The sequence below is a fragment of the Calidris pugnax genome, unplaced genomic scaffold, assembly GCF_001431845.1.
Source record: "Calidris pugnax isolate Ruff unplaced genomic scaffold, ASM143184v1 scaffold56, whole genome shotgun sequence".
NCBI classification, from domain to species: Eukaryota; Metazoa; Chordata; class Aves; order Charadriiformes; family Scolopacidae; genus Calidris; species Calidris pugnax.
In genome coordinates, this window is record NW_015090839.1 from 7,274,284 (window position 1) to 7,301,561 (window position 27,278).

Consider the following 27,278-nt stretch of genomic DNA (forward strand, 5'->3'; position numbering starts at 1 on the left):
TCTCGGGGCGGGGGGCCTGGGGTAAGACTGGCCCGGGCGCCGCGGGCCTGGCGCCGCGCCCGGCTCGCCCTGCCTTGGGGGCCCGAGCAGGGCCTGCTCCTGCTTCTCGCCGGCCTGCGGGGCCCCGCTGCGCTCCAGGCGGGGAAGGACGGCGCCTAAGAGAAAGGAAGCGTGCCACAAACAAGGGAGCGCCCTCGCTTCTGGGGGGTGTTGCCGCCTGGCTTCTATCAGGGCTGGGGGCTGGCGGGGCCGGCTGCATCCCTCCGGGCCTGGGCACCCCCAGGGTGGGTGTCCTGCTGCTGCGTGTCACCGTCCTGGCCGTGCCTCTGCCCCTTGGGCAGTCTCATGTCACTTTGTAGCGTGGTGGATGATCTCTCCCATGAGAAACTGCAATCTGCCTAATTGCTGTGTCTTAACAATTAATGATTCTGAATTGAAAAGCTGCTAAAAGCTTACTGTGCATTAAATCAAAATAAATGATCGGGAGCTTGAAGTTAGCCTTGCCTTGGTAATAACATACTATGAAACACACGGTGCGTCTCAGTGGGTCAGAATTTTTAAAGCAGCTTTGCTCTGTGGTACTTAAGTTGAAACACCTACTTTAGGTTTAGTAATGGTTATGAATTATTTAACAGATGTTACGGTAGTGGTGGGAGGTCCTTATCAGGAGAAGGTTTGAGTAACAACTTAATTATTACCATAAATAATTTACAGATTAATTCCTTTTCCGCTGTGGAAGCGTATATGTAGTTCTGTGAAGGCAGTGCAAGCACACTGTTGCTTCTGAAATTAGACAGCAGTTTGAAGGTTTGGGGTCAGATGATGAGCAGTATCTGCAGGAGATAATATAACTTAATATATGTTTGTTACAAAAATACTCAGAAATGGACTCATTCAGATACAGAGGCAGTTTAGTAGTAGCAGCTAACTTATCTGAAATGATTTTTTAAAGCATTTAACCTCTCATCTGAGTAGAATTGTGTATTTCCTTCTCACCTCAAAGTCTGCTAGCAATAGTCTCTGTTTTCAGAGAAGTCTTAATTAAGGGCCTGAAAATTCCTTTCTCTAAAGTGATTAAAATCTACCCTAGCTTTTGAATAGGAGTGCAGTGCTAAACCACCTGATGATCATACGCTGCTGGTTCATAGGATAACTGAGAACAGGAAAACTATATATATCTTGAGGACAAAATATCCCATAATTCTTCCTAGTGAAAATTCTAAATGTAATCAATGAAGAACTGGTGACTGTCACTTTATCCAGATGTGATATTGTCATTATACTCTTAAAGTGTTAACATGAGTGAAAAGCTGAACTCTTGTAGTTATGAAAAACACAAGAATAAAAGTTTCCTAAGCTCTTAGCTAGGGCACCCATCACGAATTTAATTAATTGTTTTAAAAACTACATTAAACACTCTAGTTTCTCTCTCTTCTTCGGTGGCTTACTTGTTCTGCAAAGTTTGTTCTGTGTCTATCATGTCACTGGAGAGAGCTTGGTGATTTTAACAATATTTGGGTGCACATAGGCAATTGCAAGAGGCCGGTTTAGAATTGCTGCATTTCCTCAGTAGAGTTACATTTAGTCATGGTACAGAGTAAAATTGTCTTCATTGGTGTTTGGAGGTATTCTTTCCATGACAACAAACCCACTTCACTGTGCACAGCGCTGATCTATAAGTGGGGGTCCGGTTGCTTCATCTTAACTGGAAAAGCCCTTATAATTGCTCAGCCATGATTGGTTCCAGTTGTTGAGTTACACTCTTGTCTGCCAGCACTTGAGTTCTGGTAGATTTAACTGTGATGTTTTACCAGCTTACTGACTCTAGCAATCCATCTTGCATTTTTGACTGAAACTACTGATTCCCCATTTCCCTTTTATAGAGGTGAGTGAACATGTGCCAGATCATTAGCTGTCACGGTTTGTGATCCATCATGATAGTTTGAGTTGGATTTATGGTAGCAGGTTGGACTGCAAACAGGAATATTTCTGGCACAGGAATTTTTTTGCTAGAGCAATTAGTTGCAGCACAGTGACTAGGAGGACATCTGGGGATAACAGCTCTTAAAACCAATATGACTGATCGTGAAAAGTTCTTTAAACCCCAAGTGACAGTCGGTGTCTTTCATAAAACAATTTCAAAGGACTGAAATGACTTACAGTCCTGTAAATTGCTACAGAGTGGGCTGTGGACTTGTAAATATACAAAACTTTGAAGTTACCAAATCACAGAATTTAAAAACCTGCTTATCACAGTTCTTAAAGGTAGAAGGATGTGAAACACTGAGAAAACTAATTCTGTTGTACTAGAAACATGTTTGGTTGAAGGTGGGGTTTACTCTTTGCTTATGTTTAAAAACAGTGTCTATGAGTTTAAATTATCACTGGTCTCTAAATTATTCTAAGACAGAAGCTCTACTGTTTTTTACTCTTGGGACAGGAGTTACATGCTATGATGTGAAGGCACTTAGCAGCTACTTCTTTTTGAAAAAGGAGGCTTATTAGGAAATTGCAGCATTTGTTGCATTATGATGTCTTATATCTACATCTCTTTTACCTTGTCAGTGGACTGTAATGTAGCGTACAGCAGATGTTACTCTAGAAACTTTGGGAAGAAGTAGGTGCTTCCAGTGGTCACGGATGCATTGTGGTTTAATTCTTAAAGTAAAGTTTTATTCTTACAAAATTCTGAATACATTCTTGATTTTTTTTTAGGTGTTTACTAAAACATTACTTTTTCTACCTCCTGTGTAGTTTAAGTACTAAACAGGAATAACCATTTGAATGAAAATTATCTAAAATACATAATATATTTAGTCAGACCATCTCCTTTGATATGTAATTTGGCATCTAAACGTTGGATTTAACAAGGCTATTCTTTGTCTAAAGAGGGAAGGCTCAGGCTGATAGTTCTCTACATACAAAATTGTGATAATGCTAGGGTTTAAAACAAACATAGAACAACTTAGTATCCACTGCTTTGCCTTCAGAGGGATGCAGGCATTCTGGTGTTTGGTTCTCATTCTTTCCTTGTACACTGTGTGGTGGATTCAGCAAAAAAGTGCATATGATTCTGTGTTCCTGTCCATAATATGTGGTGCTGTTAGAAGTTAGATCTCTTTAGACTATATGTTAAAGGTCACTTTTGTCATCTGCCTGAGGGCTCTCTTTCTTTTTAACTGGTTAAAAAAAAAAAAAAAAGAGTGATATGTAGACATACAAATATGCATATGACTTGGGAATTCTGCATCTCAAACAGAGTACCTGTATGTCCTCTTGATTTTAAACAGGAGTTTTATCTGTATTTAGAATTTGAGGGATTGTTTTCAGGTTGGTTGGTTGGAGAACAACCTGCTTGGCTTTGGGAAATGAAAGTGCTTGTTACTTCAAGATCTTGAGAAGAGCTTTAGTGTAACAAAAATGGCAAAGGTAGGTGTGAAAGTGTGTAGTTCGTAAATGATTATTAACAATCAATCAACTTTGTATTAGAAAGTGAAAGTTTATTTTTAGTTTATAGAAGATACATAGATAATCTAAATAAAAGTTCAGATTCACTGTGTGTGTTTCTCTTTATTGCTTTGGGTGTTAAATATTGCAATTCCTTGGCAAAGAAAAGAGACTATGGCAATTATTATTTTGATCAGAATGCATATAAAGGAAAAAATTGTGATTTGGAAATGGGTTTCATAGTGGTGCTGTGCAGTTTAGAGTTTGTTTGACCTTGAGATTTTTTAAAGATTTTTTTTTTTAAAACAATTATTTTTAATAAAAAGCTTCCTCTGGATTAGTGGCAAGTAAAAATTTCAAGAATGTGGTGTGTCGCAGTATTGAGACCTTGGTCATACAGGCTTAGATGGCCTTCTAAATCTCAGAATAAGACAGATGAACGTACAGGAGACTGCCATCCTGGATGCATGTTTCTTCCTACTGGTGGTTCTCTCATTTGCTAAAAGAAAAGATTTGAGTGATTAACATAAACAGTACATTTTCATACAATAGTTAATGAATTGAGAATTGACTAAAGTTAAAGATCAAATTAATAAAATGAGTGTGATGAGATAGTAAGGAATTTTGAATTTTTGAATATACTCCACAAATACTAGCTTACTTTGAAAATGATATTATAATTAATGTCAAACCTTTCCAATGTCCTTATATAAAAATGGGGTCTGAATGAGATGATTGAGCATAATTGTTGTCCTGTAGAAGTCTTGTATACTTTTGTGACCTTAATGCAACATAATAGCATAATTTTTTGTTGTGTTTCTTTTGCCCTCTTGAAGCTTAACCTTGGAGATGATATCGTGAAAGTTGTAATCAATTGGAGCAAGCTTCAAAGCACATCAGCGCTTCAGCCAACGTTGCTCTTTAGTGCACTTCAGCAGCATATTTTATGTTTGCAGGTAAATATTTCCTTGGACACATTTGATTTGGAAAAGTGATCAACAATGAGACTGTAAAATTTCTGTTGTTTTGATCTTATGTTGCGATGTCCAACAAAAAAGCATGCAAAAGTATTATATGCTTGGGATTCCACTATGCTTCAGAGGTACTCGCACAGATTAATGGTGGGAATAGCTACTGTAGGTGAGCAGGCTGAATAAATGCAGCCTCATTGATTTCCAGACTTGCATTGTAAATGTGATACATTTCCATCTATGGTGGGTTATAATTAAGCAATAAGACACGGCAGGTGTGTGTCATGCTATGATAATGATTCCATGCGTTGGGTGAGTTTTGAGGCTCATGGAGTGCTTTCAGTGGTTCAAGAAGTGGCATTATCCCAGCATGACACATCCTGGAGTGTCTTACTGCAATTAAATATATTTTCAGCGTAGTTTTTTTTTTTTTTTTTAAAGAGTAATTTCTTTGACATTAATGTCTCATCTTGCCAAGTAGCCAGTCACCATTACTGTCATTTCTTTTTAACTATTTGAAACTTTCCAGCCCTGCCAAAAGTACATGTAATTTAGTGTGGCAGGGAGGGTGAGCAGTTTGTCAGCTGATAAGTGAACAGTGTTTTGACCTTGAAAGTTCATCTGTAAAAGGTGGGGATTTAAATACCAGTTTTTTCTCCAACTAGTCAATGAATTATTTCAGGAGTGTAGTACTGAGGGGTGAAAAAGGAAGTTCCTGTATTTGCTTGTCTGTGGGCAAAAGAGGGACACTTTATGTTTTCCAGACATCCGCCAAATCTTTGTTGTGGTAAACAAAAAGAGAAAATATGCAAGATAAAAGCAATTAAAAATTGTGTCCAACTGTAGGAACACTGCAAATAGGAATTGATTCTATTTCAGGAGATGTGACTGGTAAAAATCATGTTGTCTTTAAAAAAAAATTATAGAGGGAAGATAGGCAGTGAAATTCAGACTAGGTGAAATTTGTAAAAATTAAAAATAGGGGTGTGACATACAAATGTACTGAGGTTTTGTTATTACATCTTTTGTAAAAGTTATTGCAGTAGAATAATAAGCATTTATTTTGGTGTTACAAATGTCAGTGCATTCTCTCATTTGATTTCATGACCTAAGTAGATAATCAACCGTGTCAAGAAAAGCAAGTATTAAGGATAAGGCCTATATATTACATGTCTGTGTTCTCTCATTCACTTGGGCAACCGCAGTTTCAAGTGGCGAGTGTAGTGCTGTGGTGATAAAGTAAAGGCTTTACAGTGTGAAAGCATTGGCTTTCATGTGAAGGAGGAAAAATACTAAGCCTTACTGTTCTGAGTAGGCATTTGAATGACATGTTAATTAAGTGGCATTGGTGCCAATGATTGAAGCTTTGATTTAGCTAGTAACAGATGAGTAGTAGGCAGATTTTTGCAGAAATTGTGGAGTTTTCCTATACAAACCTCTAAAAGGCACAGGTCAAAAAGGTCAGAATCATGGTGTGTGCACTATTTGAAACTATAACTTTTTTTGCAATATTTTTTTTTTCTCATTTTATTACTGTGTTCCATCAGAGGCAGATGTTGTAATTCCTAAAGTTATTTCAGTTGGACTATTTTAGAAATTGTAATAGTATTTGGCTTTTTGCTTTTGGGATTTTTTGTCTTTTTTTTTTTTTTTAACCCCGAGTATACTGTTTTCTTTGTTCAGCCTCTTTTAGAAAAACTCCAGTCATTGATTAAAGAGGAAAATATAGGCCATATTGAACTTGCAGGTAAAACGGAAGGCCAAACTTGTGAAACAAGTTTAGATGTTTATGATGGTAACAGTCAGACTGAAGAAAAGTATGCAAGTTATGACTTGGGAGATCTGAAGGATGCTCATATCAATTTTGATCCAGAGGTGGTCCAAATAAAAGCTGGAAAAGCAGAAGTAAGTGATTTACCTAAATTAAAAAATAAAAATACCTTTCTACATTTTAAATTTAAAGAATGAAATAGATATATGCCATCATGTTTATTACCTGCAGATTGACAGGCGGATATCAGCCTTCATCGAGAGGAAACAAGCTGAGATCAATGAAAATAATGTCAGGGAATTTTGCAATGTTATTGATTGTAATCAAGGTAACTGGCTAGCCAGACTTTAATCTTCATAGCAATTTAAGTTTTTTTTTTTCCTTGTTTTTTTTTTTTTTTCCAAAGCTCTATTCTATATTTAAAACAGACCTTTATTTTAAGAGTAACTTTGTTTTAAAGTTAAGAACTTGCATGTGCACTGCAGATGTTGTCAAATAGACAAAAAAGGGAAGTAGTCACTGGATGACAATGTTTAATGCATCCCATACAGAACCATTATAGCTATTGCTGTGTTCATTTGAAGAACTGCAGTCTTAAATCAGGTGATTTTGTAGCTATTGTTCCCAAAGTCTTAGGTAGATATTCCTTCCAAAGTCAACAGAATTGCAATTCAGAGATGTCTTGCGAATTCCATATTCAAATTGAAGTTAATTTCATGCTAGTTACAAAGAAGTATTTTTTGCAATCAATTTGAATTACTGACTAGTTAGAATAACTTTTTCCTTTCACCATTACTCACGCTATTGGTGTTTCATAATGCACCAAGTGGCACAAAATAACCAAACGATCTTAAATCCATCTGGTAGGCTGGATCCCATTAGCACGATCAGCAACTGTGTAACCAAATGCATCTTAAAAGTGAAGACACTTTTATATACGTAAGTAGTACAGAGACATTTTCTAAGTACCCGTGAACCCAGATGTGCATTGTCTCTGTGATGTACTTACGCTTTTAGAGATCAAAGCTTATTGTTCTATAAGCTTTACAGGAAGAGAGTTTAAATCCTTGAATATTAGTTGGAATGAAAATGACATCTGAAGTCTAGTAGATATACTAGATAGTAAAATACTGATTCCTAAAATTGTTAATTACATACAGAAGAAATTATTATAAGACCTTCCTTTGTATGTTTGGCCTAATAAGATATATGTAAAGCTTTGGTGTATATGAAAAGAGATTAAAATATAAGAATAAAGTCAGATGGTCTGTACTATAGGTTTTTATGGTTAAACAAACTAAAGAAGTCACAGGCATCAGAATAAATGCAGGAATGTGAGAAAAGAATCCTGATGAGTAAAGCAGAGCAGTCTAAAAATAGAAGAACAGTTTCAAAAAAGGACATAGAAGCAGTAACAGTGGTAAGAAGGGAAAAGACTTATATACGGAAGGAAAGAAATAAGTTAGAGAAACACAGTGAAAAGTAAAATGTAAATTCGAATAAATTTAGTCCTGATCCAACAAACTTTTATATACACATATGCATACATTTAAGTTACTTACCCAAATAAAACCAGTAGGTTCATGCAAGTGTGTGAAATTATTAACGAGCAAATGTTTGTAGAATGAGTCAAATATTTCTGATGCTTTTATTGTATGAAAAATTCTAATTAGATTTGTTAAAACCCTCAAAGCTAATGATGGTTAGAATATTTTAAATTATAAATACCTAATTAAGACCTCACTTTTTATATTGTTATTATTTATTTAGAAAATAGCTGTGCCAGAACAGATGCAATTTTCACACCCTATCCTGGATTTAAAAGCCATATAAAGGGTAAGCAACTGTTTAAATACCCATTTATTGAAAGTGTCCAGATAGGACAGTGCTGATGAATTTTTGATTTAAAAACTTCTTAGAGAACGCTCAAAAATGCAAACTTAACATAGTGATTTTTTTCTCTAGTGAATACTTTTATGTTTTCGCTTACTTTTCCAAGGTTTTCAATCCCATAATTGCTTCATTAAGCTGACAGTTGTGCACTAAAGCACTGAAGACCAAAAAAAAAAAAAAAGTGGCCTATTTTCATTGTCTGAAAGGAAAGATGCAAAAGATAAAGCAGGACAGAGAAACTGAACAATTCGTAGCTTTTCTTCTAAAGTGAAACCAGCAATTCAGTTAAGGAGTTGAGACTAATTAAAATTATCTCCTATTTTTGTGTGAGGTGATTTAAGTATATTGAATTAGAAAATAGATTTGGGACACAGTGGAAGTTCTGAGACATAGGTTTATGGGAAGTGACAAGCTGGGGAACAAGCACTACACTACCTTTTGGAAATAGCGTAGAAATGATTGTCCAACAGAAGTTGGGTATAAAAGATTGCTTGGCCATCTGCTGCACTCTAGGTGCATGCAAGTTACTTTGTGTTTAAAAACAAACGAACGCAATCTCCAAAGTGAGAATGGAAGTAACCCTCTCTTGATTTTTGAGTGGTAGTATTCAGTTATCCACTTGATATCCACTGGTTGTAGAAACCAATTCATTTTACTCAATTCTAGAAGTCAGAGTAACACTCTGAAGCACGATGATAGGTATAAGCATTTAAAGGTCTGATGAGCTAAGAGGGAGACGGGGAAGTGAGTTTGAATTTAGAAACTTTCACTAGCAACCCCTTTCAGTGGGCACTTCTTTAAACTGAATGCTAGTTTGTAGCTTGGATGGTAGCGTACTATAGGAAAAAAGTTTGCACTTCAGGTAATTAAAATTGAACAGTTCATATCCAAAACATGAATAATGCTTACAAAGGAATTGGAATTGGAAGTAAAGCCAGCATAAACTGAAGGAAGAATGTAACATGGCCTTCCTGAAGGACTTTAAGTCTTTAAGTCTGCAGTACACTGCAGTAGTCTCTCAGGAAGGACATGAGAAATGACTGTGAGTTAAAGAGAAGTGATCAAAATCTTCTGATGAAGACATGGTTCAGAGGGGAAAAGATAGACTAAAAAGCAGCTGAAGAGTCTGTTACCTGAGTAACAAAATAAGAGGAGAACTTCCTTGCTGAGATTCCGAGTGGTTCTTCTAGTTTTATACCTCCCTTCGTCTTGTATTTATGATGCTTCCTGTAATATTAGGTCTGGCTGCTTCTTTACATTCACAACAGCTCACATGTGCAACTGCTGACATAGATAGTGGGTTTTCTGCTATTTTTCAGCAGGTGATGACAAATTCTTGATACTGCCATTCTACATGAGTGTATGAGTAATTCTTTTACTTTGCATATGTGAAGTCCTAGGTTTGTGTTTAGTTACTCATGCAGAAATAGGAAAATATTTTTACTTGAACATTTGATCTTAATGTGTATGGGACCCTTCACATGAGAGACTGGTGTGAAATTGATTTAACACAGGTTTTTGTATTTTAATACTTTGATTGTTTTGTTAGATGTACTTTGTGTTTCATCTGCATAGATGTTATATTTGTGTTCTCTTTACCCAGTTTCTAGGGTAGTAAATACATACGGACCTCAGACTAGATCTGAAGGAACACATGGGTCCAGTCATAAAGCAAATGTACCCGTTCATGATTGTGGAAACCAAGCTGTTGAGGAGAGATTGCAAAACATTGAAGCACACTTACGTTTGCAAACAGGTTTGTATGATGTTTTAATTTTGACATGGGTGTGCCAGTTTGTAGTACAGTTACTATTACTGTGCTAAAACTGGGCAAGTCTGTAAAAACTGTGACTGTAAAGACAGTGGATAGATCCACTGAAGGGTTTAGTAACCCCAGGTACTGCAATCTAATGTTTAGATTTTTAGACCCAAAATGGAACCCATTTATGCCCTAAATTAGGATACTGTGTTAGTAAATCTACACTTGATGTGGTGGCAAACGAGAGAGAGGCACTTCAGAAGGGGATTTAAAACAGTCTGGAATATTTGGAGGTAGGGGTTCTCCATAGCCAGTGGAGTCCTTTTACTTTGACCCACTGAACAGGAGAAGCTGAGGTTAGGATTCTGTCCTGCTTCATAGACACCTTGTGGGCTGGGAAAAGGATGAACCCAAAAGACCCTGAAACCTTCTCCTAAAGGTGGATGATTCTTGAAATACAGTTAGGTGAGAAGCTTATTTCCCAGAATGTGGGAAGCTCATTGTCAATACTTTCCTTTAGCCATGCAAACGTAGGTCCACACCTTTCACTAAAATAAATGTCATAGCCACAAAGCTACTGGCTTTTTTTAAAGTAGTTGCTTTCTTCACCCCGGCACTTATCAAGTAGGAATCTGTATCTGAAAAATGTTTTCAAAACAGAACAGAAGCCCAGATTTTCACCTAATAAAGTAAATGTTCTACACATCATCCTGCAGACACATACTGACTTTTTACCTCGTCTGAATTCTGAATAGATCCCAATCCATTCTCTAAGAATATGGTGAACATTGACTGTATCACTAGATTCCTCTGAATGCATATGGGCTCAAAGTCCTCTGGCAGCGAGTAAAATATTCATGGATACTGTTGAGGCAGCAGTCAGAGCTTGACACTTAGCTATATAGCTGTCACAAAAATAAGGTGTTTTTTATGAATGGAAATAGAATTTTCAAGTGGCTGGACAGCATTAAGATTATAATGTGTAGCAGCTTTGGAATTTATGGGTATCAGGGATAATGATTGGGGGTAGCTAAGGAGGGACCCTTGTTTACAGGTTGTGCCTATAATAGGTGACATAATTTTGTTTGGAGGAACAAATCGGCTAAACTATGGTATAGGGGAAGAGGATGAAAGTGTGCAATTGCAGCTCAACTCCTGTTCAAATCAGCATTTCTGGGGAAGATCTCAAGGTCATTTGTTACCCCAGCAGCTGTGCGAGATGTATACATCTGAGCTGGTAACCTGCCTCAGCTACCTGCTGGCCAGGTTTTTTTTCTGATGACTGAAACAGTTGTTCTTAACTCACCTGCTGTTTTTCAGAACAGCTTCCTCTAGTGCTAGTGCTGCTCTTTTCCCTTTACATTAAGAGACAGCAATATTAAGAAGAATGAGAGGTTAGCCAATTTAATTAGTAGCTGCTGAGTGATGAGTTAGAGGAGGGAAGCTACCTGCAGAATTGCCTGTCTGAAGTGAGGAAATAGATGAATGGCAAAAAAAAAACCATTAGTGTTTATTTCAGTAGTTTGTGGAATAGAATTGTTTTACCTAACAGACTGAAAAAGAAATGGAAACAGGTGGCTTATGTTTTCATCAGTTCTGTTCTGATATGGGGAATGAAGTCCAAGCTGCTGTCCTATAGCTGCAAACAGCAAATGAGTTGAGGTGGGGGTTTTTGTTGCTGCTGTTTTTGTGGTGTTTGAGAGTTTTGTTGTGGTTTTTTTTGTTGTTGTTTGGGTTTGGGGTTTTTTTGTTTGTTTGTTTTACCAAAGGTCTGTTATTCCATTCCACACACACATTCCCCACCCCTGCTTCTCCCATCTATCGCCAGGCAAACGCTGTTATTTGTCAAGTCCAACTCATTCCTGTCCTCTAACCTCTGATGCTCAGAGGAGATAGGTTTCCTTCAGAACAATCTAAGATATCTAAGTGCTGAATTAACGTGTGCTCTGCCATCCCATCTGCTCCCTCCTGATGCTGCTGTCAGTTTTGAAGTGGTAACATTTGGTGTATGATCAATGTATTGTAAGAGTGATCATAAGTTGTTCCAGGGACTTTGTCAGATGTATTTAAACCACCTTCATAAAGTTGTCTATTGCCTTCACTGGCTGCACTGACTTATCAGTCAGGTTTTACCCTGAATCATATTAATTAATCTTCCTTTTATTATCCCATCTATTCATGTTGTTTTAGCTACTGTTTGATAGCTGGACTCGAATTCACCTGTGAAACTTGAAATCTCTAGTTTAAAAAGTTATTCAAGCACTTTTCCTGATTTCTTTGTATTTGCACTGGTGTATTTAGGTGGTCCTGTACCAAGAGACATTTATCAGAGAATTAAGAAGCTTGAAGATAAAATCCTTGAGCTGGAAGGACTGTCTCCTGAATATTTTCAATCTGTAGTAAGAAATTGTCTCAACTTCTTTTAGCATACCTAAATGCATTTGGGAATTTTGTGCTTAGATCTTTGATGTATGGACAAAAACCTAATGAGTCAGAGGACAGAGACTTTTGGTAGACAACTCTGGCTTGCTGTAACGGTTATATTTCATGTAGACCATCTATGTAAGTTCATATTTCTCTACCTAATTTCTCATTTGAAAGAAAATAGTCTTTGTTATGGCGGAGTAGGAATTACAGCCACCCAAGCTTAACTAATGTGTAAGAAATTATAGAATGGTTTAGGTCGGAAGGGACCTTAAAGATCATTTAGTTCCAACCCCCTGCCACATGTTGTATGAAATGTTATTCTGGAGGTTGGATTTGTTCTTCTTGTCCCCCACCCCCACCCTGCATTAAAATCTGAAGTCTTTCTTATGACAAGAAAATTGACTAAAGTTTTGATCTTGATATGAATTGTTAATGGCTTAAATCAGCTGAAATCCTTTGAGCTTCTGTACATGATCTGATTACTGAAGATCAGTTACATGAAATAACTTCCAATATGAGGGAGAGAGTAAATCTTTTAAAAATTGTTTTGTGTGATTCTATGACTTTGGTTTCTTTTTTTTTTAGTATTCGGGCAGGGTTCTGTCTCTTTCTGAGCAGTGAACCTTATTTTTCACTCACCAAAGGAGATTAGGACAAAGAGAACATTAGCTGTGACTATGTCAGGCTCTGCTTAGCTGATGTAGAAATGTCTTGTCTGTTATCTTGCTCTTCTTTCCTCACATAACAGTAAGAATGTCTCTTTTACTGTTGATCATATTTTAATGATCAATGAATAATTTTAATCTTCTCCCTTGAGGCCAAAGAAGACTGAGCAATTAAAAATCAATAGCAATAATATCAATTTTTGTTTCATTTATTGTTTGTTTGGAGACCAATAAAGTCCTTTATTTGTGAGGCTATTCCTTCAAGTTGTTGGAAACCAGAAATTAAAACATACATTTTTATAAGCTGAAATTTTCACAGAAAGTGCTTTAGGATCTTCCCTAGAACAGGGATCTAGGAAAAATCTGTGATGGTGGCAATAGTAGTGTTGCATACATACTAGTGTGGATACAGGAAAATTTTAGGGAGAAAAATATTGACAGTTTCAAAAGCTGGATATTGATCTTGGTTTTGTCTGAAGGAAGCTTCAGTTAAGTTGTTAGTTCTTGGCTGCCAAGCGTGGAGAAGCTTCAACAGCTTCTGCCTGCTCTCCAGTAGTATTTCTCTTGATCCAAAGTACACTAAATTATAAAAAAGACTTCTTTAATTCATGGAATGGCAGCCAGTGTTCTTTCTGTACTTTAAAGACTCTTGTCAACATTGTTAGAGAATTACTTGTGATCCTCTGTCAGTGCAACATTATGTCTGTTTTGATTCTGTCTTTTCTTTAGAGCTGTTCTGGCAAGAGAAGAAAGATTCAACCTTCCCACGTAAGTGCTGTTAACTTTTGTTTACTTTAAGTTTAGGATGTTCTGAGTGAAGAGTAATCAGAAGTTCTACCACACAAGCATCTAACTTCTCAGAAATAGTTGCATCAGTATTGGGTAGTTTGCTGGCAAAGACAGAGAGGCAAGGAGGAAGAAAGTTAATGGGTGTCACAATGAAAGGAGTCTTCCAAGAGCCTGTACAAGGCTACGTTAGTGTTTTTACCAGTTAGAGGGATGACAGAATAAAATAAATCTGTAATGTTATTAGTCAAGCTGGGGGTAACAAGCAATTTGTGAATTCTGATCAGCCGTCTAGTAATGTCTTCTAGTTTTGTTTTCTGTTTTTTCTTGATTGTTAATTTAATTTTTTTTAATTCATTTTATTGATTCATGAAGAGACAATAGAAGTAGAAATGGATGGCTGAGCAAAAGTCTTGCAGAAGAACCTGACGTTGGGGTAGTTATTAACCAAAGTCAGTAAGACTGGTCATTTTCACAACACCCATCCTGGGATGCTGGGAATGCAATAACCGTGTACTTCAGGCTACAAGAGAAGATTTCTTCTCAGTGCCAGTGAGACCGTAGCTGGAACACTGTCTGTCACTAGCCATCCCGCTTGGAGACAGATGGATGGGGGAGAATGCCTAGAATGGGAGGTGGGCCATCTGAGACTTGAGGAAGTAGGCTTGTTTACACAAGAAAAAAAGTCCTCCATAGAGTGAATATTTGTATAAGAAGAGATCAACAAAATTGTCAGGTTAAGTCAGCATAAAGGAGATTGATGTTGGGCAGTAGGAAATTAATCCTTCGGTTGTAAAGCCTGGTTCTACAAGACCTAGGTAGTCTTGTCTGGTCTTTAAGCATCAAAGAATTTTTGGGTTTTTTTATGAACAGGTTAAACAAGCATCTACTGGAAATAGCATGCATATATTGATCCGTGATTAGGACCTTCCATTTCTTCTAAGTTTACGTTCTTTTTCTTTCAAGTTTAAGTAACCATAGACTAGACAATTCTGCAAAAGTATTTCTATCATTTAGTGCAATATGCAGTGACCTCAAGTATCAAGTGCTTTGCCACTTCCCTAGCAATTACAAGATGTAAATGATTGTGGTTTTTATTTTGTTCTTTTAGCAGAACTATTCCTTGGCTGAACTTGATGAAAAGATCAATGCTATAAAACAGGCATTACTGAGGAAAACAAAAGAAAGCAAGTCCAAGGAGGCTGAGCGGCTTCTTCGATGAAAAAAAAAGTCTTTTCAGAATCCTTGTCATGCTTCACACATACCTAAACCATGGACCTGAGTGGTGTTCATCGGGGATGACTTCAGCAATGAAAGCAAAGCATGCATATAAACTCCTTTTGGATTATCTTGAAAGCTTTCTTTCAGAAGAACTCATTTAAAAACAGTCTTATTAATGAAATAGTTACTTTAAAATTAAGAATGTTTTAGGAATAGCATTCTAATAATCCATTCCCTTCTGTTATAAAGGAGGATTGCAGCATTGTTCATATGTGGAATGTCTTAACCCACATACAGAAGCTACATTTCATGTGTAATTTTTGATGAGTGAGTATTCAAAAGGACTATCCTATGAATACTTTCAAGTAGTTTGCATAGGCTTGTGAAATAAAACCAAATACTTCCTCATAAGTAAACTGTCTTAGGCAAAAAATAATATTACAAACCCATTTGCAGTATGCATGCTTACCTGCATCTTTTTCCATATGTGTCACTGTTTTCACAGCTGTTAGAAATGCAGCAAATTCACATTTCTTTTTGGAAGATGGTTATGGAAAACCTCTATGTGTAAATAGAGACACCTCTTCTTCACTTCCTCAGTGTCCTGTAGGAATTAAAACGTCATACTCTGCTAACAAACAATATATTTTAAAGACAGCTCCAGGGGAGGTTTTCAGGAGCATGCCAGCAGGTACCAGCTTCCCTTCCTGCCGTGTGCATGCTGTCATGCATGTGACTGCTGAGTGTGGATGCTGGGTATGTAGCTTAAATTAAAGTCAGAGCTTTGGACACACACTGAAGTGTGATTTGTTTGTTTTGTGGTTTGTTTGTTTTTTTAATAAACCATTTTCTATTTATACCAGTTCTTCAGTTTATTTGCTGTCTTTATTCCAGTAGAGAAAAAAAGTAGCTGTTTTGGAGGGAGTCTTTTATATTAACAGCTCTGCTTGCAGCAGTTGTGCTGTCTATGGCCCTCTGTTGGTCTCTGTGGCTGGTGTTATGACTGGACACAGTCTGGACATTAAAGAATAGTAGGCATTCTCTATGATTCTCTGTTCTTATCTAACATTTATTGCAGCAACTGCACCTAATACTTCTCTGAAGGTTGCATTGGATACAAAGAGGTACTTTTGCAGTTGAAGACTACAACCGGCCAATGTGTAGGACTGTTACTCAGATTGTACGCTACACATCAGTACAGTATCCTACAGAGACTGCTTTTGTTATGCAAAGTGTTGCCATTGTTGAAAATCCTAACAGCTCATACTATGAGGGGTATTTTGGCGAAGCAGCACAGTAAGCTGTAACTTCTAGCTCAAGTAGATAAGGTTTACCTCCTGTCTACAAAACACTGTTTTTTTATTTTTACACTGTGTCCCAAGAGCTATAGCTCAAACAAGTACAATATGGATGTAATTGTGCCTCGTGTCACACACTTCACACAGTTAGTACTTGAAAGAGCGGTGGGAGGTGGTGGTGACAACTGAGGAGAGGAGGATGGCCACAGGGATTTAGCTTTTATAAACCAGTAGCCTCTACTCACCTGCACCGTCATTCAGCTGCTGGTGGGATGTGCTGGCTAAGTCTGCTGGGTTGCACTCTGTAGTCTTCTCTGGAAAATTCTGGATTGAAGCCCTGGAGGAGATTAACCTGTGGCAGATAGAGAAATCTTTCAGACCTAGGTAATACTGAATTAGTTGTTGTTAGTTTATATTAAAACAAGTACATATAGTATATATATATAAAAAAAATACTTCAATCATCATTTTGGAATAAATTGTGAGCACTGATGACTTCCTTAAGGGAAACTAGTTACAAAAAGACTGCATTAGCAGTTTCAGCGTGGCTTTTTCTGTAGTGAATTGCCTGCTACTTGAAAGATCTCTTGCCATGGGATTCTCCTTCTGCTCTTTCTCAAGATGGCAGCAACGTAGCAGTTAAGGGTTGAAAGCATAATCAAGATGAATTGTAGCAAGACAATAACTGAGGAGACAACAGTAGAAGTACTCTGGATGGTAATTTATTAGCCCTATATACTTTATCAAATAAATGCTACAGATACCTTGACATTTTTCAAGTGTATTCCTCTTGCTTTGTTATTAGACCTTTGCCATTCTTTGGTTTCAAGCTGTTAATTTCTTATATGCTTAATGCTAATGTGTCTGTCCTATAAAAACGCTTTGGAAAGAGATTCTCTGCTGTGAGTTGCACATTAAAAGTAGCTGCAAATTTCAGAGGGCTGCCAAGCTGCTGGAAGTTCCCCTTCCTCTGCTGTGGCTTTTATGCGTAGAGGGGTGGGGGAACAGGATGTTGTGCCTGGATTCAAGGCTACTGGTCTTACCAGTTTGTCCTTGCTTGCCTTTTGTCTCTTTGGGCTTTACCTCCTGCAGCTGACATCCACTGTAAGAACTATTTCTGCAGAAAGAGATGAGCTACCCAATCCACCACACCCCCATAATTCAGGAGATGCAGGGTAGACACTCTTACACTATCTGTTTTCCAGAACTACCAATTATGCGGGTTTCCCCCTGCACCTGAAACGCTACAGTGCTTGCTGACAGGTGGGGCTGCGATGGCTGAACAAGTCTGAAAGGTCACCACAAGCAAAGCAAAAGCAGAGGAACCGTTGACTGTCTTGCTCTCATGTTTCAACACCTTGACCAAGACCTGATGTTGGGCTGACCTGCACTCCCTTTCCTCCAAAAGGACACACCAAGGTGTTCTTAAGAAGAGAACTTTATATCTTTGTTAAACATCCTCTTTTCCTTCTCACCGTGCTCCAGCACACGTAATCCCAGTACTGTTACGGGTTTGCCTGTGAAAGGACAGCAGTGCTTTTGTGGAAACCCTTGGCTGCCTGCACCTTGTCTGCAGCACAGCAAGAAGAACTATCCTACAGCACCAGGCACTCTGCCTGGCTGTCAGTCCAGAGCTCCCTATTTTGCAAGCAATTGGAGAAAGTTTGCTTCTGTTTTTTCTATTTTTTTTTTTTTTGTAAGATGGTAACTCAGTCCTTCAGCAAACACACTGCCATAAAAATGATAAACGTAGAGCAGATTCATCATTAACTGAGGCTCACGGGCAAGTGTGCTCTTCATTAAAAGTCTATCTCACCTTCAACATGGACATCTGAGAGGATGGTCCCAGCACCTCTCCCCACCCTCCTCCCCCAGTCAGTAGTGGAAATCCTGTTGACACCAGTCGTGCGTCAATGCCATAGCTGGATTCTGGCATTTGGTACTGGAGTCGCACGAGAGGAAGAAAAGCAATTCTCTTAGGACAATGTGAACCTCTAACTTGTCAGCAGACAAAAAACACCTGGATGTGGGTTATACAATGGTAATTTTGTATACAAGCTTTCCTGGTTGAGAATCTCTTGCCCTGAACCTGACTGCAACCCATTGCAGGATGATGTATCACAAAGTTCAGATGAAATTCAGTGAACCTTTCCCACACGTCTACTCTCTCTATATTAAAATTGCATGCAATTAGGAATTGCATTGCTTAATTTAGCCAGGTTTACTATTGTTCTACTGTACAGCTATTCCATGTTACCAACACCGACAAGCTTATTCTACCGTAAACTGGCAGGAAAAGAGAGAATGACCATGGTATGTCCTCCAGGGAGAGATTAGGAAGCATCGCAGGCTGCCAAGGCTCTTCCCTGAGCTGCATCTCTTCTGCACCTGATATTTTCAAGGGGCGTGCTTTGAAGGAAATACTAAAAATCTCTGTAGCCAACCGAGAACTGAAAGGATAGTTTGGTTTCCACTGGAAGAAGTCAAGACAGACTTGTATCCCAGCTGCAATGTGCAAAATTTCACAGAAAAAGTGAGACAGTCTGTCTCCTTATTTGTGCTTACCTGAAAGCTGATGTAGAGATCTTTCCAGGTTTTGCCAGAGTCCAATAGCCTGTGTCTCACACTTCACCTCAGTTGTTAAGGGCTTCTGGTTACAAGAAAAAAAGGATAATTGCACAGCACTGTAAATTTGGCATTCATTATTTGAGGAAGATGTCTAAGAGCATCACTTTTAAGCCAAGAACATTTGTCTCCCTGAGGAGTGCTTCCCATTGCAGTTTAGCACCTTGCCTGAGAGGTGTCTGAAGGCAGCGGAGCGTGTGTTACTGAGCAGCTCTGCAGCGTCTGCATGATCCTTTTCTCTGTTTCAGGCTCCCCTGAGTAGGGAGCGATTCCTCTCTAGGAGGCTAATTTCTTACAGTTGAGTGCAGGATTTTAATAAATAAACCCAAAAGTGAAGTGCCCTTTTGAACAGCCCTCGTATCAGCAGGTAATATCAGTAATTTAGGAAACTCAAACCATTCACCATTCCATCCAATGTATTGTGATCGGTGCTGGATTTTTTAATGTATTTTTTTAAATATAAGTTCTCTCTTTTGTTTTAATTAAGACCTTACACCACCACTGAGAAATTTTAACCCCAGAACACCAAAGATACATTATTTGAAGGAGAAGTAGTCAAAATACTGAATAAAAAAAATAATAATATATTTTTGGTTGATGATTTTGCAAGTCACTTGCACTAGTGAGAATAAACAAAACATTTTTTTACAGTAACAGATGCTGAACTATCCTCTCCTGAATGAAGACATGGAGAAGATGCTTTGAAGAGTCTCCATGAAAAAAAAAAAGGTCTCCAGAAAGATTGCCTTACAGATACTTTTTCCCTTCCACAATGAAAGCAAGTGTTTCCCCTCTCCCTGTTGAAGGCTTCCCAAGTTCTTCAGGGTAGAGAGATTCCCATGGCTACAGAGGCCTGGTTTCAGCTGTGCTATAACATGAGCCCATACAATCCTCTCAATTGCTACCTCAAACATGGCAAAATGGATGAAAACCATCCACAGCCCTGGGGGTTGCTGAGGATCCAGGCAACCTGTCCAAAAGCATTGGGCTACACGTTGCCTTTGCTGCCAGCGTTGCCCTAGCCTGAATAACGTGCTCCTATGGCTAAGAATAGGATTTGCTGTCCTGTCAGGTGATCTATCCCACCCAAGAGCAGTGAGACCCAACTCAAGTGGTCTCCAGGAGATGAGTTTTCTGGTCATTGCTTCCTAGGATATATGGATTTGATTTCTTCTGACTTCAAGCACTACCTGATGGGTGGAGGTGGGAGTATGTAGTATAGAAAGTCTAATTGAGAAATAAGAAAAAAGAAACAGCACATTTAAACAACTGCCTCTGTAGATCTTCTAATGAAACTGCCTTGTCATGGACAAAACACTTAGAAGTAACAATGAAAAGAATAGGCATTGTTTGAAGCTATTATTTAGAAATCATCTAAATTTTTAAAGGTTAATTAGTGTAATTTACCCATCTTGGTTATTAAAAAGGGTTATACATGAACAATAAACGTAAGAGTTCAATCCATTTTATTTCCACAGTTGATTCATCCACATCTGTTTAGCTTTTTATGACCATCTAATTGATTTGTAGAATTCTGTCCAGTACAGATGGGCTACTGTTCATGACTACTTTCATACCATTTATATTATTGTTGCTCTGATTTTTATTCAAGGCCAAACAGAGGGGAATACAAGAGTGTGATGTTCACCTAAACATAACAATGACATTAAATTTCTATTCGGCTCAGAGACAAGAATAGATTTGTGGAGACAATCCACTATGAATACAAATAAGTTGTTTATACATAAATATAATAAAATTTCTTACTTAATTATGACCTATTTAACCTACAATATGCTCTGTTATTATGAAGTTTTGTAGCAACAGCCAGGCTAAATCAATTGTCACAAACTCATTTGGCTCAAAACTAGAATTATACCCCTACTAACACTTGGAAAGAATAAAAGCGTTGCCTCTGTAGCCTGTTATATGACAATTTTAGTAAGTCTCTACATAGTCTCTCACACAACTGTAGGTGCATATGCTACATTATGTTATACACAGTGCATACAGAGAGAATTTTGCATTTGATGGAGACTGTCCCACTGCCCTTTGAGTTGTCAAAATGAACAGAGGCTGGCTAGGTGTTTTCCACTCGAGAGTCTCCTCTCTTGCTGTGAAAACACGTAGCATGGCAAGCCTTCCCCAAGCGCCAGCCTGTAAACCTAGCTCTTGATCTGTTTTGTTTCTGGGTCTTCTGGGTATATGGGGAGTAGTTTGAAGAACCTGCACTGTAGCTGTCTCTATACAGAAGAATTGTTACCAACCCCTGATGCTGTATCATCCAAATCATTCAAAGAATGAAGAAAGGGCCCTTAATTACCCAGTAGTCCCACCTTCACTTTATGTAGTTAGAGCTTCATGTATGTAACCTGTGTGTATAACAGCCAGAAAGCAAGATGTATGCAGAATTATTGCAGTCATGGCAGATACACTGTCATGCCAGTAATTTTGTACACAACATACTGTAAATGTTTACTTAAGCATGCCAGCTGCTTTGCTTGGCCACCACACAGGGAATTAATTTTGTGATCAGTCACAACAACCACCACTAATAAATCTGAAGAAAACTAGCAAGAAGTTTTACTGATCAGATGCTTCTCTGGCCAAAAGGGTGTGTAGCATCAAACAAGCTCAAATCCTAACTACAGCCTTTGCACAAAACTTGAGAAGGAAAGAAAATGTATGGATTGTTGCCTTCATGCGTGCACTAATTTTTCACAATTTGATGCCACCAAGTATCAGCATCATAAAGTGGGAGAGGAAAGCAGAAAGAGCTTTCTGTTTATTACAGACTAAACTTCTGCTGTAGGAGGGCAACCTGTTCAGATGACACAGCTAAGCAGACTATAACAGGGTGCAACAAGAAATGTCACGCTTAAGCTTGAGTTATCTACCACAGCTTAACGTGAGACAGCCAGACACAGGAATTCCCCAGTGCAGTGGAAAATCTTCACTGACACGTTACAACAGCTTATGACAAAAACTTTTCTTACATTGTGGGGATGAGAGAGAGACTCCTTTAGAGTGAACACTCCCAGTTCTTCATTATTACATGTCCCAAACAGCAAAGAGAAAACCCACTGCAAAATGTAGATTGCTTAGAGTATTTAAAAACCATGTTCAAAGTTGCTGACACTAATCGATTCTTACTGGTGGAGAAACAGCACTGATACACCCTCCAGCACAGGCTGAGGGAAGCATCAGATCAAAACCTCCACTTACAGACAGTGTTTCGTCTCTGCTTTGGTTTCACAACAATAACACATATCAAACAACAAACTGTTCTGGCCTGTGAATTCCACTTTAACACAGTACAATAACATTTGTGTATATGGACTTGTCTTTTAGCTGTGCCAAAGTGTTTCACCGAGTGCCTCGAACGCAATTACAAGGCAAGCAAGCAGCAGAGAATGAGAAAAATAGGTATAGCAAAGGTGAAAAGCTATTTCAAATGCAATTTGAAACAAGACAGAGTCAACAAGAGACAAAATAAGGTTGTTCCAGGTGGTAGAACCGCAGAAGAGAAGACACTTAGCCAGCACAGATAGTTGTGAAGGTAGAGAAGAGACCAGGGTGATACAAGATGGGCCAAAGGAGAGTGTCAGAGACTGACCTTGCAGGATGCTACACAGAAGGGTTGTTAGCTCAGAGGAGATGAAAACAAAGAAAAAGCCGTTTGACAGGAGAGGAAGGAACCAATTCTGGTTACGTGACTCTGACAGGCTGCTGCTGAAGGTTACACAGACACCAAGAAGTCTAAAGGGTATCAGGGCATTAACAGTATAGAGGAGAGCTGTTTCTGTGCCGAATAAAATCAGACTATTAGCCCCTCAGAACATCATGGTGCAAAAGGTTTTTCTTACTCCTGGTGACACAGAGCTCCATAATTCTGCCTGCAATGGCTACAGGAACCAGTTTTCTCTCTGTCAGTATCAACTTTACAGTTTCAGGGCTCTTGGAGGATTAACTAGGGAAGGAATTGGCTTCCCAATCTATATTGTTATGGTCATTTTTGTAACTCTGCAAATATTATTAATTACAAAATATTTGTTGTATCCTTTCAATTTAATTCACCAGTGACACAGAGAGACTGCTGTGTGACACGAGTGAATTTTGCCTGCTTCCCACCTTCTGAGAGAATAGATTTACTACAGCAGGAGTTAGTAAAAGAGGTTTACCAGGTACTAATCACCAAGAATATAGCATACCTTCATGGCAAGAAAGAAACCCTGCCATTCTTCCACAATCCAACACTCCTCACGGAATCCCAGCACCTACCCTGTGACTCCAGCTGCTTTGCATTTGTGCTAGTCACACCTATTCTTGACAATTCAGCAATGCAATCACTGCAATCTTTCCCACCTGCTCTCCCTTGCTCAGGCAGGTTACTTACCTTATCCTCCCTTTTTCTCCCATGCTTTTGGTGATCTTCTAATTAATCACTGCTTGGAATATGTGAAACAGTCTACTGGGACAAGGGAAGTCCTTGGACTGCTGCCAGTGGGTCTATGTAAGGGTGACACGCAGGTCTCTGTTTTAAAGCAAGACACCCTGGCTTCATGTGGGGTTCTGCAGTTGACCAAAAGTCAGCAAAGGCCTGAAACACAAGGGGGTAGAAACACTGAAAACCACAGAATTCCGTTAGGCTAAATACAAACTTCTGTGTTCTGGGGGAAAGGATGTTCTCATGGTTACTGTTCTCTGCTGAGATTTAACAGGGACTGGTTCAGTGCCTGCCACATCCACAAGTTACTGGTGAAACTGTGCAAATCATTGGGTCTTTCCATGCTCCACCCTTCAGTTCCCTGTAGGTAAATGGGGATCATAAAGAATCCAGCTGAATCCAAACTAGGGCATTTTTACAGCTACTGAAGACGAAGTTCAGGCAGAGATACACTGCAGGTGGTTCCACCATGAAATGCCATCATGAGCTCCTTGAACCATCACTGCACTTTTGCCAGGCTCTTACTTTCCCCCACAGGCCCCTGCCCAAAGAAGGTTCCGCATCCCCTTTGACCCCACTCCTGGGCTGGTCCCACCACTTGGCATCACTGCCTGCTTGCTGCCCTTCATCCAGGTGGGTCCAAAAGCAGGAGCAAGACTTCAAATGAGAAACACTTCCAAGCAGCATGGAAAAACTTGCATTCTGACTTGAACCTTTCTGTCTGGCTGTGTAGGAATTTATTAGTTAGCTTCTTCCTTATATTTTCCTCAGAAGAATCAGTAAAAATAAAAATTTAAAAACCTTGGAAAACATCATTTCTGAAAGCACTTGTTTAATGGAAAATGAATTACTACCCAGTCAAAAAACACTAGTTATACCGTTCTCTCATCTTAATACTTAGATGTCTCAAAGAAAAAAAAACCCAAACCCAAACCCATATATATGCTGTTCCTATCTGTGTTTATTTCACTGAAGTAATGTTTTCAAATTGAAAGGAATGAAGGGGTGCGGGAAATATTGAAAAGTCATGAATCAATTTCAATCAATTTTAATTCCAGTATAAGAGGAAGTAATGCCACTTGTCGAAAACAAAGCAATCATTTCTGACAGCTAAATTTGCAAGAGACTTATTGCTGTCTGGAGAGAGGTAAAGCTGGATGCTTTCCTGCCTCTACCTCCGCATTAATTGACTTTCAGTGGTGTTTGATTTATTCTAGTGAAGTTTCTCTGTGTCCTGTGACTCCTACTTTTCTTCCCTTAAATCAGCACTGCCACACAAAGAGAATTATTTTTCCCAGAGTTTTAACTTGAAACATAGACTTGGTTTTGCAAAAATGTACACAGATATTTTCTATACGTACTTTTCTTTATGAAAGATACCTTGATTTAGAACAGTTGTTAGGGAATTTTGGAATGATAGTAAGGCTAGAATAAAAGTAAAAATATGGATAAGATTAGAAAAAGCATCAAGGCCCACTGCGGTGCCACTGTACTCTTGTTTTTTTTCACAAGCTGACTTTTCTGGCCTATGTATACTTTGTGGTTGAAATAAACCAAAGTCCTCTTACAACACATGTTCATCATTTAGCACCCGATAATAATTTTGTTTGGCCTAAACAATTGGCCTAACCAATTTCCCCTGAAATCTATGAGGGTTATGGATTTTACATTCATATATTGAAAAGTTGGTCAATTTTACTTTTGCTACTACAAAAAAAAAGGCAAGAGGCTTCTCCTTTGGAGGAACACCATGAGGACTCACAACCCTCCGTGAAGGTTTACAAGGAAAACACCCCAGTGGGTTCAGGAGCCTGGAAGGGGAGACCCATAGTGAAGGACTTTGCCCAAGTATCTTCAGGGTCTCAAGCCCAGGTCTTGGCTCTCACCCTTTCATTCACTTACAAACTGCTTCCTCCACATACAATCGGCTCAGGTAAACCACGAAATAAACATCCAGATGGCAAACTAAACTGAACATCAGCTTCATTCAATAACCTGTTCAACACTGAGTTTTTTCATTACTGATTTCAAGTTTTTGAACTGAAGAGGAAAAATTCACTGCTCAGCGTAGCTGCTACCTTACTGATACAGGCAAGGCTCTGTCTGTACCCAAAGGTTGTTTTCTTCCAGGCTGTGCTGTTGACTTTGGCAGCAGCAGGACTTGAAGGACATGAGTTTCCTTGTGCCTGTGCTGGAATTGATACCAGCAGTGTTCAAATATCTTTTTAACTGTTATAAGCAATTCTGAACATAGATGTTTTAAAATTAAAATGCGTTCATCTTTCATTTATATTTGTAACATATCTTTTCATAAGACAGTTTGAAGCAAGTCATGCTTTCCAGCAGAAAATGAATGCTGACAGTAAGAGGTTAACAGAGTCTAATTTCAATCTAACAAGTTAAGAAGTGCCTGGTTTCAAACCCTCATCCCACACACCAGGACTGTCTATGAACACAGCTCTCATCCACATCCCAGTGGGTGTCAGAAGCCCTGGACTTGCATGGGCATTGGAAAATCTTCAAGGAAATAGCAGTGGAAAAGCCTGGAAGTTTTGAATTTTGTTGGAGATGTCAAAAAAAAAAAAAAAAAAAAAAAAGCTATGTGTTCTACATTTAAAACACACAGTAGCAGAAGAGGATTTGACTTGGTAAATTAAAAATTTTGGAGGTAAATTCACTTACTATACTTGAGCAGTTAGGTACCATTATAGCTCTGCTTTTTCTGCAAAACATGCGTTTAACACATTTATTCACACACATGAGGGAAAAAAGCTTGATCTGTGCCTCTGTGCCCATGACCTGTGTAATTCCCCACAGCCCCGTGAAGGCGGCTGCAAAGGCTCCTTGCATCATTAAAGACTCGTAGGACTGGGCCCATCTTTTGTTACGTATGTTGAGACTGAGATCACTGTAACGAGGAACTTTCACAACTTTTAAAATACCCAGAAACAAGTATTTCATCTTAGATTTCGCCCCCGAAGTCCGTCATTACCGGCTAACTAACGGTTCCCTCCAAAGAGAGCCCACAATGCAGAAGTATATTTCCAGACATTCAAGAGCCTGTCAACGTGACACCCAGTCTTCCAGGCAAATTCATTAGGCCAGAATTAAATACTTACTGCGGAGGGAAATATAGGAAGAGAAACTTCAGCCTTTGTCACCCATACTTTTGTTAACCTAGACTTTGCCAGATTTGCAGCGTGTCACAACCGGTGCTTGCCGGGGCCATTGAGGCACCAGGAATGCATTCGCTTTGTGAAGAAGTAGTTTCCGCTTGCATGTGACAAAGCAGCTAGCTGGCTAGTCAGCCCCAGTCAGTGTCTATTTATGGCAAAATGTCAAAAAAGAATGTCCTGCATTTGTGGCTCAACAATAATGAACATGGCTAAATCTGAAAATGAACAAAGGGAAGTGAACAGCTTTTTAAATCCTGAAGAACATTCGATTCTTGGTGTCCTTTTTGTTCCGATTGTTTGGGCTGAAGGCTGTGAAAGGACCACCTGTTGGGCTGCCATTTTGGGATTGTGCTAAATGCAGTGATTGCATGAAAGAACACTTTCCAAAATAACCTGGTATTATTATTCACTTATTTTATAGTAAATCTGCATTCAGAACCTGCAGGAGAGTATAAGGCTTTTTTTCTAAGTGAAATTTAAAGCTGTAAGTTCTCTATAAACGTGCTTACTGCGGATGCATGATTTTATAGTGACAATCGTGATACTTTAAAAGGAGCTCAATTAAACCTCTGATACAGCAGTAAGTTCCTCTGTAGTAGAGAACTAACCTTTTGAAGTAATAAATATAAGACGAAGGAGAGATTAAGTTATATAGGATTGAGTATCTCTGAGGATTAAATTTGCAAGGACTACTTGCACAAAATGGAACTTCAGTATTTATTTTGCTACTGGCATGAACTTGAAATTTTTAGTGATGCCAATTATTTTTAATGTCTGTAAGAATGTTCCTGG

General features: G+C 38.6%; 1 protein-coding gene across 4 annotated transcripts in view; it reads left to right on the forward strand.

Moving 5' to 3' along the window:
• MBIP (MAP3K12 binding inhibitory protein 1) overlaps positions 1 to 15,797 on the forward strand; it is a 16,159-nt gene extending 362 nt beyond the window's left edge. The window contains exons 2-9 of one of the 4 annotated variants that reach the window (XM_014941997.1): positions 4,284 to 4,403; positions 6,102 to 6,323; positions 6,421 to 6,517; positions 7,960 to 8,025; positions 9,686 to 9,838; positions 12,143 to 12,240; positions 13,663 to 13,701; positions 14,831 to 15,797. In XM_014941997.1, the coding sequence (XP_014797483.1) occupies positions 4,284 to 4,403; positions 6,102 to 6,323; positions 6,421 to 6,517; positions 7,960 to 8,025; positions 9,686 to 9,838; positions 12,143 to 12,240; positions 13,663 to 13,701; positions 14,831 to 14,941 (906 nt within the window). In that variant the 3' untranslated portion in view covers positions 14,942 to 15,797. The remainder of the gene's footprint in view (positions 1 to 4,283; positions 4,404 to 6,101; positions 6,324 to 6,420; positions 6,518 to 7,959; positions 8,026 to 9,685; positions 9,839 to 12,142; positions 12,241 to 13,662; positions 13,702 to 14,830) is intronic. The other 3 variants (XM_014941998.1, XM_014941999.1, XM_014942001.1) reach the window with 3 other exon arrangements.
• The last annotated feature ends 11,481 nt before the right edge of the window (positions 15,798 to 27,278 follow it).